Source organism: Lolium perenne, chromosome 6 (assembly GCF_019359855.2).
Source record: "Lolium perenne isolate Kyuss_39 chromosome 6, Kyuss_2.0, whole genome shotgun sequence".
NCBI classification, from domain to species: Eukaryota; Viridiplantae; Streptophyta; class Magnoliopsida; order Poales; family Poaceae; genus Lolium; species Lolium perenne.
Window position 1 is genome coordinate 133,642,189 of NC_067249.2, and position 14,149 is coordinate 133,656,337.

General features: G+C 44.4%; 1 protein-coding gene across 1 annotated transcript; it reads right to left on the minus strand.

Moving 5' to 3' along the window:
• Positions 1-322: 322 nt before the first annotated feature.
• On the minus strand, positions 323-4,799 carry LOC127334489 (uncharacterized). Its single transcript, XM_051360952.2, has 10 exons — positions 4,622-4,799; positions 3,704-3,833; positions 3,362-3,534; positions 2,911-3,275; positions 2,760-2,841; positions 2,329-2,669; positions 1,838-2,236; positions 1,569-1,730; positions 1,391-1,479; positions 323-969 (listed from the first exon to the last, which is right to left on the minus strand). Exons 2-10 carry the CDS (start codon positions 3,814-3,816, stop codon positions 819-821), a joined length of 1,875 nt encoding a protein of 624 aa, XP_051216912.1. The 5' UTR covers positions 3,817-3,833; positions 4,622-4,799; the 3' UTR covers positions 323-818.
• Between the last annotated feature and the right edge of the window lie 9,350 nt (positions 4,800-14,149).

Sequence of the window (14,149 nt, forward strand, 5' to 3'; positions counted from 1 at the left end):
TGGAGCGCCACATTCCCTCCCGCGCGCGCTATACCGGACGTTTTTATGCCGCGCGGCCTATATAGCGCATCTGTTGGAGATGCTCTTATGACATTTTATTGGCACCATCAAGCTCTTTTGGAAATGTGTCAAAGGCCAGAGGCCTCGATTAGTAATTTCCTCTTTGTAGGGAGCCACAAAAGCCACCACATCATCCACATATAGAAGTTCTAATGATGTTTCCTCTTCCTCTAATCTTGTGTAGAAGATCGTGTTGGGTGGCCAATTCAAAGATCTGTTGAAGAGAGTCAATGACAAATTTAAAATAAAACCACGTCAAGAATTATAGAACAGAGATAGTAACCTTGGGGACTTAGATGAAGACACGTTTGCCCTTGAAGTCAAGGGACAGACTGTTACTACATTCTTTGTTCCAGAAAGAAAAAGAAACTACGCATTCCCTTGCAACTCCTGCCAAAAGTAAAATTACACCCAGAGAAACGTGCCCTGGTGACATATAAGATTAACATAAGAAAACCAGCATACATATTCCTACGGTCACTAATGCTCTAGTACCATATTCTCTTATTACAGCTAAGATACATTGCTCTAAGAAGGATATATTTCAAATGCTAGCTCTAGAGGGCGTACTAGCTCCAGGGGAGGCAGAAATAAGTCCCCCCATTTGTGCACTCTGCAATCTTGCAAACCAAGATCCCAAGATGGCTGGGTGGACCATGTCTCCAGCCTCCAGGAACAGCCACAGGGAATGCAGAGCACAGAGAACGCCCCCACAAGGCCATCATAATCTCCTAGCGCAAACAATGTCATCCAATAGCTTAGTGTTCGTTCCATTTGTTGACATACTTCAGGAACGCCATGGAAGGGCTGTCCCTTGGCGGAGCTCGAACACGGGTGGAACGGCGCAGCACAGCCTCCTCGAGTGATATTTTGTGAGTGATCTCTTTCAATCGCTTCTCTAGCGCATTGCTGCAACATGTAGAGAAAAAGGGTTAGTCGACACTTCATTGATGAAATTGCAACAGTGCCATGTCCATTTTGCTATTACTGAATGTAAATGATATAAGATTGCAAGTCTGTAACAAGATTATTGGATGATCAGAATCAAATCATTGTGGACCTTCTAGCACTAGACAACTGAACATCAAAGCTTTGGAAGAAGTCTTCCATAATCAAGGAAACAAAGTAGGTGGCTTATGAGATGAACCCATGTTCTTTCCAGTTATAATAGAACATGTGCACTAACTATAACAAGAGAGCAAATAGGCATTTGAGAGAAAAGACATAATGAAGGCAACGATGTTTGCTTCTACCATATAAGTACCTTTTCTGCAACCAACAAAAAAATAAACCCAACAGTAACCAGTTGTAAAGATCGTAATCTATGTACCTTATGCTATTATAGAACTTCTCCAGCTGCACTTTGAGAGCTCTCTCTCGTATACCTTTCACATTTAGTGAGCTCATGAGCACATCAAGCTGTCATTCAAAATTAGCATATAGTTAAACAGCCATAGCTACCGAAAGCCTTAACGAACTCTCTTAACAGTCAGAGCAATAGCAATTACCTCTTCCTTCGTGCTGTAGTATCCCCATTCTTTGCAATCTGCACTTTCAACAAAAAGCCTTCCTTCACGTTTGAAAAACCAGTACCTATTATAGTGTCTGTCTTTCCCAAGAGGGCTGGCACGGATGGATAATTTTGCCTTCTCAGTTTCAAGGTGTCGCACCTGCAAATATATTTCGGATTTGATAAATAGCAGTCAGTGACAATGAAACATGTTAAATCCATAGAGAGATGCATTCACACATGAGTAAACTGGAGTCAGGTGCTTACCAGATGCAATTTTCTTTCCGTCTTGCTTGCGGAAACATCTATCTTATCGCTTTCTTCTTTCCCCTTACGCTGCTCATCAACACACTCGTTGCCATCTTGTACAACATCATTGTTCTCATCTTTACTGTTTTTGTTTTTCTCTTCTCTCTCCTTTCTGGCAATCTCTCTTTTTGTTGCAACAAGAGCCTGTTGCTGCTCCACCCGCTCACTTAGTTTCTCTCTTATAGCATCAGTTGCAATAGCTTCTTCGACTAGTTCCTGGAGAATCTTAAGTTTTATATCAGCGTCTATAGAACCATAGTAACCCCTTCTTACAGCCCCAGAGTTACAGGATAGTTCTTCAATCTCTGTCTTCTCCAAGAAAAAACTAAGATATTCAGCCCATTTTTCTGAACTTAACTGCAGAGGAGCATACAAATAGAAGAAATTAGGTATATTCAGTGGATGGAAAGGAAGCGAGACAAGGCTAATTTAACAGGTAAAAGGAAAACCTTTGATTTCCTTTTGTTGGTCTGCGGAGCTGTAAAATAATCAGCGTCATCCTCAATAAGCAAACGGAACAGTGCTGAATGTATTTCCACAATAAGAGCATTGCTTTCTTTGTGGCAAATTGCATTCTCCAGATCTGCTAGTGAAAACGGGTACAGATTCAGAACCCTCCCAAACGATAAGCAGAAGTCCCATACCATAAGTAAATCTCCCACAGAATTTCTTGGTATCCCAAAATCTGTAACCAGAGGAGGTCTCTTCAACAAAGCAGGATCATCTGCAGCAGGGCTTACTAAGAGATCATCTATTGGGTACTTAATTGGCACAGATGCATGTCCCTCGTCTGGCAAACATACAAAAATCAGCAAGGGCGAATGTCAAAAACCTGCTAACAAAATTATTACAGCAGATGGTGCAAGTTCAACTGAATCACCTTTCTTGGACTTTTTTCTCCCATCTTCAATGGTTACACAGTCATGCCTTTTCCTCCCTTTCTTTTGCAAACCTTCACCATACTAGAAGAAGAAAGCTAGTTTCAGTATTATAACATACATGAGAAGTAATATACGCAAGAGAATGCTTACCATTATGTCACTAGGGGGCTCCATGGATATGCCATATTTCTTGGCAAGATGTTCATGTAGAATCCATGGGGTACTATGTGATGTTGAATCTCGGATCAAAAGCTTCAGAATATTCCTGCTAACAGGCGCCCTGCGGCGTTTCAGATCTGTAGCTTTGACTACTGACGTGTTGATCACAGTCTTGCTCTTGCCTTGACGAATCCAGCCCACCTCATACAACTTTGTGTCACCAGAATCTAAAATCTTCAAAATCTTGCAGGGAGCCTCAGCATCATCCTTTTTAGCATGCAACTCTATTCCTTCAAATACATCTTCCTGGAGAGCAACATATATCTTGTTGACAAGCTCAACTAGGCCAAGGGTGCCTGAAAGAAAAGGTGACACTTAATATGTTGTCATTCTAATCAAGTGAAGCATTTGCACAAAATCATCCGGAAATATTTGAACTTACTGTACTGAGTCATCCTGAGAACATGAGCCATTATCTCTGTCGGTAAGTTCTGAGCCTTCTCCATCGCCTGGTGCTCAGACACCAAAGCTTCTTCAAAAGTCAAATTGGATTTCCCAGACACGTTACATGTCCAAACTCTCTGGCGATAAAGGTTCAGCCTCTTAACATATTCTCTGGTGACCAATTGTTAAGGGCAGACACATTGGAAGTTTGGAACCAACATCAGGGTTGACATATTCCAGTGCAGATGTAGAAGGCATAAACAGCAACAAGGATTACTAATCCTAAATATATGAAAACCGAAGATGAATTAAGCTGCGGCAGTGCAGTGAAAGAGGATACTGGTAATCTAGGAATATCTCCTTGGTGAAGCGAATTTGGAAAACCGCCTGCTCAGGGTCCAAGTCCTTTGGGGGCTCCAGCAAGGAGAAAGGTTTCTTGTTGAGGAGAGGCATTGGACCTGTGACCCAACCTACACGATAGGGAAGCACAATTAGTATGACTCCAACAAGCTAATACATAAGGTAGGATATAAAAGAATGTGTCTCTAGGAGTCGTGGTGCACTGGAGAAAGAATCTAGGATACTAGTAAAAACAATCAGGCAGCAGAGTGTGGATATAAACTAATCTGCAGCATTACAAAAAGGGGGGAGAAGGAAGATTGTGCATAATAATGATAAGTTAGCAGTTAGAACACCGGACTATAGATAGAAGGCGATATAATGTAGTGTAACTAGTGTTGTACCACGGTCTAAGCAGCAAACGCATAACCCCAGATATTGCAGATAGTATACCCAATGCAAAGTAAAGCAGAAGAACACGGAAAGCAATTTGCAGGGGCATATACCGAATCAGTGAACACGCGAACCCACGTTGCTTCCTCTTAGGCAGTAGCTCGAAAATGAGGAAAAGCAGAAGGATGCGTGCTTTACTGACCAAATGGCTGCATCGCCTGGAAACCCCCAATATTCAAGAAACCCCGTTACGGTCTCCGGTACCCCAATTTTTTTCTGGAATCGACGCCCCGTGTGTGGTTTTTCCAAGACCGGCGTCTGTCGCAGACAAATCCCCTCCAAGCCCCGCTCAGTTACCCAATCCCCGCCCAGCGCCGAGTGCATCGGTCGCTACGCTACGGCCTACGGCGGCACCGCCCGCCCCACCGTATTTGCAGAAACCCTCGCCTCAGCCGCTACGGAGTCAGCTGAGACGAACGCGGAAACAGAGCAATAGAAAACCGTAGTAGGAAGCTTTGGATCTTACCGGGATGGTCCGCCGCGGCGGGAGCGGGCGGGCGGGCGAGGCGGGTGTCGTCGGGGAGCCCGCGACAGGCGGAGGAGGTCGGCTATGCTGCTCGGGAGACGCGCGGTGGAGGCGGGGACGAGGACCCCCGGATCGTGGCGTGGCGGGTGGGCGAGATGGAGGGAGGGTATTCGATTTGTTTGGCGCTCTCGCTTTGGATTTGGGTTTTGAGAGGGCGAAGAGGAAAAGAAGGAGTGAAAAAGAAGCGCGGAGGTGGGACGGAATGGGGGGAAATTTTGGTTGCCGACCGGGGAAAGGGAAAAAAGGCCCCAAACTGTGAGCTACTCGCTCTGCAAATCTCCAAACCTCCATGGGGGGTCCCCAGGTGTCTATCTATCGTTTGGCGCCCTCGTCTCGAAATTTTCACCATTTGTTAGCGCTCGAATTCCGAATTGGTTTGGGCAGGAGTTTGCGGACTGATGATCTTTTGACGTGGCATCGAAATGTTAAACGTGGAACTTCATGTAGGTGCGCGTGGCTCGGTCTACATGGTACGTGTCACCCGCGCGTCGACGATCACCTGGTCGGTGCAACACATCTTCTTCACATTCGATTTGTGCTTCCACAAAATGCGAATGCATCACGATAATTGGTAAATAGAGATGATAGTGATACCATGATACCGTATCATACTATCATGACACGTACGACTCAAAAATCAATGGTAAATATATATCATACACAATTTTGCGTTAAAGATTCTACAAATAGTTAACTATGCGGAGTGTGGCGTTTTGGAGCTCGGAATTCGTGTTCTAAAGTTTTAGAAAAACACGAAATAAAATTACAAAGATAGTTAATTGTGTATGCTACAATGGTGTAAAATCTCAATGCAAACTGATTTGTATTCTAGGCTACACGAAATTAACAAACCTATATAAAAAATATGTAGCCTAAAATATGAAGTAATTTGTATTGAGATTTCTTTTTTGAGAGAGAGAAAGATGGCCTTTATATAATTGTGGTGGAGGAGTTTACAGGGGTTTACTTGTTTACAATTTCTCTTACAGGGTTAGGTAAAAGACCCGTTCAGATGTAACTCCACGCATATCTTGCAAGGTTTACTACAAGAAAAGTTGCCATGGCTAACGAATTTAAAGTCGCGTCGTGGTTGCTGATGCACCATCCCCGAGAATTTTTTCTCCCACCATGGTGCATGTCAAAAAAAAATCTCGTTTTTTAGGTCATCTAGCCCAATGTAAACATGGAAAACGTCGCATATGGTGGCCCGGGACGTGGCACATGATGAATTCTCAGGTGAATGCCAAGTCAACGTAAATCCGCACCGCTCAGGGATGTAGGGACCAAATAGCAGTGTCTCTACCGATGTTTTTTTTCTCGATCGTGCCATCTTGTTCACGTTCTTCGATCGAGGCGTTTACGCTGCAGGCTCATGGGTCACGCATGTCATCCTCTCTGAACGATAAATGTTTCTTTTCTTTGATTTTTTAACCCCCTGATTTTTGGCTACTTACTTTTTCTTTTGATCTCGTGCTGCCTTGGAAACATTGAGATCGCTGCTGCAAAATGTGACCCGCATGTCATCCTCCATGAACAATAAATATTTCCTTTCTTGGAGTTATTTTTTGCACCTGATATTTGGTCACTTGCCTTTTTCTTTCGATCTCGTGCCGCCTTTGAAACGTTGAGACCGTTGCTGCAAAATGGGACCCATTTGTCATTCTCTATGTACAATAAAAGTTTCTTTTTTGGATTATTTTTGGCTCCTAATATTTGTTCACTGGCCTTTTCTTTCGATCTCATGCCGCCTCTGAAATGTTGAGGAAGTTGCTAGCTCATGGGTCTCACATGTCATCATCTATGTACAATAAAGGTTTTCTTTCTTGAAGTTATTTTTTGCCCCTAATTTCTGGCTACTTCCTTTTTCTTTTGATCTCGTGCCGTCTTGGCGGAGATTGAAAGAGCATGGAGCCCCTATATGTGGTTTTGGTAATTAATGGCAATCCCTATGAACTAATATTTGCATTGAATTATATTTATAGGAGTTGTCCATAGACAATGCTTGAACCATAAGTTGGCGTCAAGATTGCAATACGAAGAAATGAGGTGCAAGTTCAAGATGAGTCAACTCGGAGAGCTCACATGCATGAAGCTTTCCATTCATATGTGTTCATGGATATGTGAAGATGTGATATGTCTCAAACGTATCTATAATTTCTTATGTTCCATGCTACTTTTATGATGATACTCACATGTTTTATACACACTTTATGTCATTATTATGCATTTTCCGGCACTAACCTATTGACAAGATGCCGAAGAGCCAGTTGTTGTTTTATGCTGTTTTTGGTTTCAGAAATCCTACAAAGGAAATATTCTCGGAATTGGACGAAATCAACGCCAAGGGTCTTATTTTTCCACGAAGCTTCCAGAAGACCGAAAGGATTACGAAGTGGGGCGATGAGGCACCGCCACGCTAGGGCCGCGCGGCCAGGGTGGGCCCCGCGCCGCCCTAGCGTGTGGGCCCCTCGTCAGCCCTCCGACTCTGCCCTTCCGCCTATAAAAAGCCTTCGTCGCGAAAACCCCAATACCGAGAGCCACGATACGGAAAACCTTCCAGAGACGCCGCCGCCAATCCCATCTCGGGGGATTCAGGAGATCGCCTCCGGCACCCTGCCGGAGAGGGGAATCATCTCCCGGAGGACTCTTCATCACCATGATTGCCTCCGGATTGATGTGTGAGTAGTTCACCCCTGAACTATGGGTCCATAGCAGTAGCTAGATGGTCGTCTTCTCCTCATGTGCTATCATTGTTCGATCTTGTGAGTTGCCTAACATGATCAAGGTCATCTATTTGTAATGCTACATGTTGTGTTTGTTGGGATCCGATGAATATGGAATACTATGTTATGTTGATTATCAATCTATCATATATGTGTTGTTTATGATCTTGCATGCTCTCCGTTGCTAGTAGAGGCTCTGGACAAGTTGATACTTGTAACTCCAAGAGGGAGTATTTATGCTCGATAGGGGGTTCATGCCTCCATTTAATCTGGGATAGTGACAGAAAGTTCTAAGGTTGTGGATGTGCTGTTGCCACTAGGGATAAAACATCAATGCTTTGTCTAAGGATATTTGTGTTGATTACATTACGCACCATACTTAATGCAATTATCTGTTGTTTGCAACTTAATATTGGAAGGGGTGCGGATGCTAACCTGAAGGTGGACTTTTTAGGCATAGATGCATGCTGGATAGCGGTCTATGTATTTTGTCGTAATGCCCAATTGAATTTCACACTACTCATCATGATATGTATGTGTATTGTCATGCCCTCTTTATTTGTCAATTGCCCAACTATAATTTGTTCACCCAACATGCTATTTCTTATTGGAGAGACACCACTAGTGAACTGTGGACCCCGGTCCATTCTTTTACATCGAATACAATCTACTGCAATACTTGTTCTTTACTGTTCTTCGCAAACATCATCTTCCGCACTATACAATTAATCCTTTATTTACAGCAAGCCGGTGATATTGGCAACCTCACTGTTACGTTGGGGAAAAGTACTTTGATTGTGTTGTGCAGGTTCCACGTTGGCGCCGGAATCCCTGGTGTTGCGCCGCACTACACTCCGCCACCAACAACCTTCACGTGCTCCTTGACTCCTACTGGTTCGATAACCTTTGTTTCTTACTGAGGGAAAACTTGCTGCTGTACGCATCACACCTTCCTCTTGGGGTTCCCAACAGACGTGTGCTTTACGCGTATCAAGATGCACCGAAGAAGAAACTATCCCATAGTGGATTATGGGGGAGCAATCCGCAAGACTTCATCAAGAAAGCACAATCAAGAAAGGTGTTCCATCTCACAACCAAGATCGTCATCATCGAGCTCAAGTGGAATGTGCAAGGTTAAGGTTTGCTCTTGATAGGGTTTCTTCTTACCGGTCGCGTGGTTTAGTTGGGAGACCGGTTTATAGGCTAAGTGTCGTACTATCAAGGGGCTCTCGACAAAGTAACTCGATCGTATCATTCGGAGTGCGGTCAAACCCTTGCGTCCTTGCATCATATCTCTTGGTTGTTATTTGGATATTATCCATGTGGTGTATTAGAGCTTGTGGTTATTTCCATGACAAGCTCTAGTTCACCGAAAATGGATTTCGCATATATCATTTGTTGCGTTTTCGATTTTCGAGTTTTTCTTGGTTCTCCGGGTTTAGAGGGTTCACTCTAAAAATTATAGAAAATCATCCCCCACTAGTTTCCAGGTAGCTCTTGTTGTCTCCTTTTCAACAAAATTGGTTTCATGTCGATCGGAGTTTCCAAACTCTAGATTTTGTGGTTTAACTTTGTCTCATATTTGGATAAAGAAGAAGGAAAAGGAGGAAGGGTGGCCAGGGGCCGGTGGTACCGCCCAGGCACGGTCGGTACCTCCACCAGAGCACGACTCGAGGTACCACCCTGGTACCGCTAAAGAGGCATGCTTACAGTACAAGTTCCAGGGTGTTGGGCGCACGGACAGTACCAAGGCCGGAGGTACCGCCCCGGCTCGGCTGGTGGTACCGCTAGGGATCGGCCGGAGTTACCGGTCCCCCTCTCTCCCGCGTGGGAGCCCATCCAGTGCGTGGCCACGTCGACCAGGGGCCGGTAGTACCGGTCCAACCTGGCCGGTACTGCCGGCCTGCCTTCCCCTGCGCGCTGCTGCTTTTCTCTCACGTGCCCGTACCGCTCGCCTCCTTGCTTCATACCGGCGGTATTGCCGCCCCTAGCTGTCCGATACTACCAGCCATGAAGCCCCCAACGGGCAGAATTTTGAGGCCACCTATTTAAGCCTTCTTCTCTATCTTTTTGGGTCACTTATTCTACCTCAAGCTCTCCTCCGTTGTTGAATATATGAGAGCTTCCCCACACTCAATCCCTCCATGATTCTTGCTCACTTTTGAGGAAACCAGAGAGGAGATCTAGATCTAGATCTTGGAGAGAAATTTGGTGTTCCTCTTCTTTTGTTCTTCATCTCTTATTCCCCCAATAGCTTTAGTAGCTTCGTTGAAATTTGACAGTGAAGGATTTGGGCATCTTTGTGGTGTTCTATCCATTGCATTTGGTGCATCAGTTTGACTTCTCCGCGGTGATACGTGGAGGTGAAAGTTCATGAGATATTCACTTCGGGGGCTTGTTCCTGGAGCTTATTCCTCTTGGGTCTTTGGACCCTAAATGGCTTAGTGGTCTTTGTGGTGTTATTGGGGACTCCGATTAAGTTGTGGAGATTCTTCAAGGGCAAGACCTTTGTGGTGATTTATTGGGAGCCTCCAATTAAGTTGTGGAGATAGCCCCAAGCTTTGTGCCGGTTCGGTGACCACCCTAAGGTTCCAGGATCGAGGACATCTCTTTTGGTGGGAATTATCTAGGAGAATACGGTGGCCTTGGTGCGTTTGGAGTGACTTGTCCTCCACACCGCTCCAACAGAGAGTAGTACTCGCAAGAGTGTGAACTTCGGGATACATCATTGTCTCCGCGTCACTTTGGTTATTCCTATACCCGAGCTCTTTACTTATGCACTTTATATTTTGATAGCCTTCGTGCTTGAAGTTATATATCTTTCTATCACATAGTTACTTGTATTGCTTAGCCTAAGTTCTTGGTGCACATAGGTGAACCATAGTTATACAGGTTTTGTGCTTGACAAATTGAACACTAGTTTAATTCTGCATTTGTTAAGCCATATTCATAAAAGATTTAAACAACGTATTCACCCCCCCTCTAGGCGGCATCCGTGTCCTCTCAACATTGAGACCGCTGCAAAATGGGACTCGTATGTCATCCTCTATATACAATACAGTTTCTTTTATTGGATTATTTTTGGCTCATGATATTTGGTCACTTGCACTTTTTTTTCGATCTCATGCCACCTTTAAAAAGTAGTGGACGCTGCTTCAAAATGGGACCCAAACATCAACATAGAGATACAATAGATCATGGGAAAATAATATATTGTACCATACATCATGTTTGCCAAGATATTATAGTGGGGGTGATGGAGAGTTGATGTAGATGGTGATGGAGATGGTGATGTTGACGAAGATGACCACACCGGAGGGGGTGGAGTCCACCGAAGGTGATTACGGCAATGTTTCCCCCTCCGATCTCTGCCGGTCAGGAGTGAGATGGCACACGATGTACCCAGGTTCACGTCCCCACGGTGGAGGATCGCTACGCTCTACTAGCAATCCAGTATATGGATATATATGTTCAGGGTGCCGCCGTAGGCGGATTGTATCTAGTCTAGTTCTTATCTGCGGGTATCATTGTATGCGTCTATGCGTGTATGCTATTTGTGTGTTATGTCTAAGGGGTGCCCTGCATGGCTTTATATATGCAATCAGTCTGGAGTTTACAAGAGTCCTAGTCTTTTACACATTGGAGTTTCCTTCTTTGAGCTTTCCTTTGTCGATACTACATGCGGGTCCAGCTTGTCGAGTCCTTGTGTTAGTCCACCTCCTTAATCCGCACCGGGTATAGCAATAATGGGTACCAGAAGGGTAATGCCCACATTAGGCGGCACACAGACTCTGTTTATGTATTTTTGAGCTCCACCGCCGTAACCTCGACAAAACCCTAGGGGGTCGTATATATATGAGGTTTTAGGTCAAAACAAGTCGGTTCACGAAATATTGAGGTGAATCGGACGATCGAGGGGGGAAACAAGCATACATGGTGGGCATTGCCGAGGAACCGCCTCATCAATTGCCGCCGTCTGTGAGAAAGCGACGACCAAATTTCGTTATCCGGACGGGATCCGTCATCTACGTTGGCAGCCAGATTGCATCCGGTCTCATTCAGCAAGTTTCTTCGCAGGATATACACGCCTCATCCAGAGCTCGACATCAACACTGCCCACACACGTGTATCGATCAGGAGAGAGCCTCGTTGCAGTGGCCGGTTTGCGATCTGCCGACATGAATCCAACCACCGGTTCCGCCAAGGAAGAATTCTTTTACCATACGTACACATGCTCAGTTTTGAGAGGGGATATTCCGCAACTAGTTGCGCCCGCACCCCATATTTTATTGGCACACTTTCAAGTTTCCCAAAAATGCAAACTAAAATTTTAGACATACATTGTGTTGTATCTTGAAGTTTCATCCAAAAAAATTCAAAATGTGACCTACACAAAAAGAACAAATAATGTGTAAATAGTACGTCACACTATTTACGTGTGTTTTCTCTTTTTTACACAGGTAACATTCGGACATATTTTTGGATGAAACTTCACATATGCACAAGATACAACACAATGTTTGTCTAAAATTTTAGTTTGCATTTTTTGAAAACTTGGAAATGTCACAAAAAAAAAGGGTTGCGGGTGCAACTAGTTGCAAATGAAAGTTTCCACTCAGTTTTGCATAACCGTGAAGTGCAGATTCCATCTAACCGTCTAAGAGCAATTCCAATAGTGTAGCCAACTGCTGGCTATAAACCAAGTGCCATGTCATCTATAGCCAACTTAGAGCTAATACATACAATAGTGAGGTATAAAAATATAGTATTTTATTAATGTATGGCCCACCTTTTACTCTCACAAAGTGCATAGGAGCACTGCTAGAGCTGGCTCTTGCATAAAAGTCAACTCTTTTTCTCTCTCCTCCTTTCTCTCCTCCAACTAAGCAATAATATATTATTTTAATCTTTATAGCCAGCTGATTAGGACTTATTGTACTTGCTCTAATCTCATCTCTTCTTTTCCCTCCGCAATCATTGGTAATGGGAGGACAACTTCAACGACCAGGGCCGATTAAATATCATGCATAGCACTATAGCAGGGATGTACAAAGGGGTGCCTCTCGGCAACTTGTACCGATTCATGGAGTCGACAAGTGCATCCATCGGAAGGATCACATATCAAATATTGGTCTACAAAAAATAATCAGGTGCTACGTATCCAACTTATATCGCTATCTACTTGAAAATTTTCATGTTTATCGTACTAATTCTAGAAAAAAGTATCTGCGGCTGTATTATTGTTGCGCACAAGTATATCTATTTAGACTCTTTCACGTGCATGAAAAAGCCCGGACAATGGGCCAGCAGTTTTAGCCTCAGCCTCACCCGATGACGTCGCAGCTTTGCTTCCGCGGCCAAGGGCTCTGCTGCCGCGCCTCCATCCATGTCGACTACGCCGCACCTCCTTCCGGCTAAACGCCACATCATATCCTAGTGCCCAGGGCTCGTCCTTAGCGGACTCACCCGTCGCAGACCCGTCACACTCGGGTGCGCCCTCTTCATCGGCTGCTACTTCCCTACATAGATCAAGTCATCCAAGTTCATCAGCGACGAACATCCGACATGAAAATATCAGGTGCTATATTTCCAATTAATTACTACTTGCAAAATTTATTTGGCCAGATATTTTCGATCCATGCTATTATTTGCGCGCGAATTTGTGTACCACAATATAACTACAGATTAAAACAAAGTTTTGTCTACTCTGCTCGGTCGACCGCGCCCACCATCGTTTACTCATCGCACTCGGGGGCTCGCCTGTCGCATCGCGGACTCGATATATTCGGGTGCTCACTAGTCGCGAATCCGCCATATCAACTACGTCTTCTTCATCGGCCACGCCGGCCAGGCGCCGCGCGGCTAAATCAACTATTTCTGGTCAGACGATTACTTCAACTGCGGCCGCCACATCAACTATTTCTGCCCGGACGATTACTTCAACTGCGCCCGCCACATCGACTATTTTTTACTGCGCAATTACTTCGACTGCGTCCACCATGCGAACTGCTTCCATATTGGCCTCGTCGCAACCGAACTAATGGTTTCATCATTTATGGTTATCAATGGATTTATTTTGCATGCCTATATAAATATTGACACGAGATTCAATCACGGGTCAATGGCTTCATCAACTATAGTTATCAATGGATTTATCTTCCATGGCTATATAAAGATTGACCCGATGCAATCACGGGTCAATGGCTTCATCGTCAATGGTTATCAATGTATATCATCTTATATAATATTGACCCGATATACTTCCGGATCAGTGGATTCATCGACTATAATCTTCAATGGATATCATCTTATATAATATTGACCCGATATACTTCCGGGTCAGTGGATTCATCAACTATGATCTTCAATGGATATCATCTTATATAATATTGACCCGACACACTTTCGGGAGCACTGGAATCACTCGGGGCTCCTGGAATATCTTCGGCTCTTACAATTATCACTCCCATCGGGAGTGCTGGTTCGTTGGAATTCAAGCAAACATGAAGACTCTTTATACTATCAATGATTTCATCAAGGTCAGGGAACATGTGAGTGCCGCAATTGGTAAAAAATTTAGCGGTTACTATTACTCCCATCGGGAGCTCTGGTTATCGACATATTGCAACCTACCCGGCAATACTCGGGGGCTGCAAGATCTATTGTCGTTTTCGCCAAGAGCCTCAGGGAACATGCGAGTGCTACAATTAACGGGAATCTTCATACACAAACACTTCCACCAAGC

Bases quoted from the DNA above. Each gene is read 5' to 3' on its own strand.
- LOC127334489 (XM_051360952.2), bottom strand. From the start codon at position 3,816: ATGCCTCTCCTCAACAAGAAACCTTTCTCCTTGCTGGAGCCCCCAAAG. The intron at 2,670-2,759 runs GTGATTCAGTTG...TATGTTTGCCAG, and splicing joins GAGAAAAAAGTCCAAGAAAG to ACGAGGGACATGCATCTGTG. The intron at 1,480-1,568 runs GTAATTGCTATT...TTTGAATGACAG, and splicing joins ACTACAGCACGAAGGAAGAG to CTTGATGTGCTCATGAGCTC.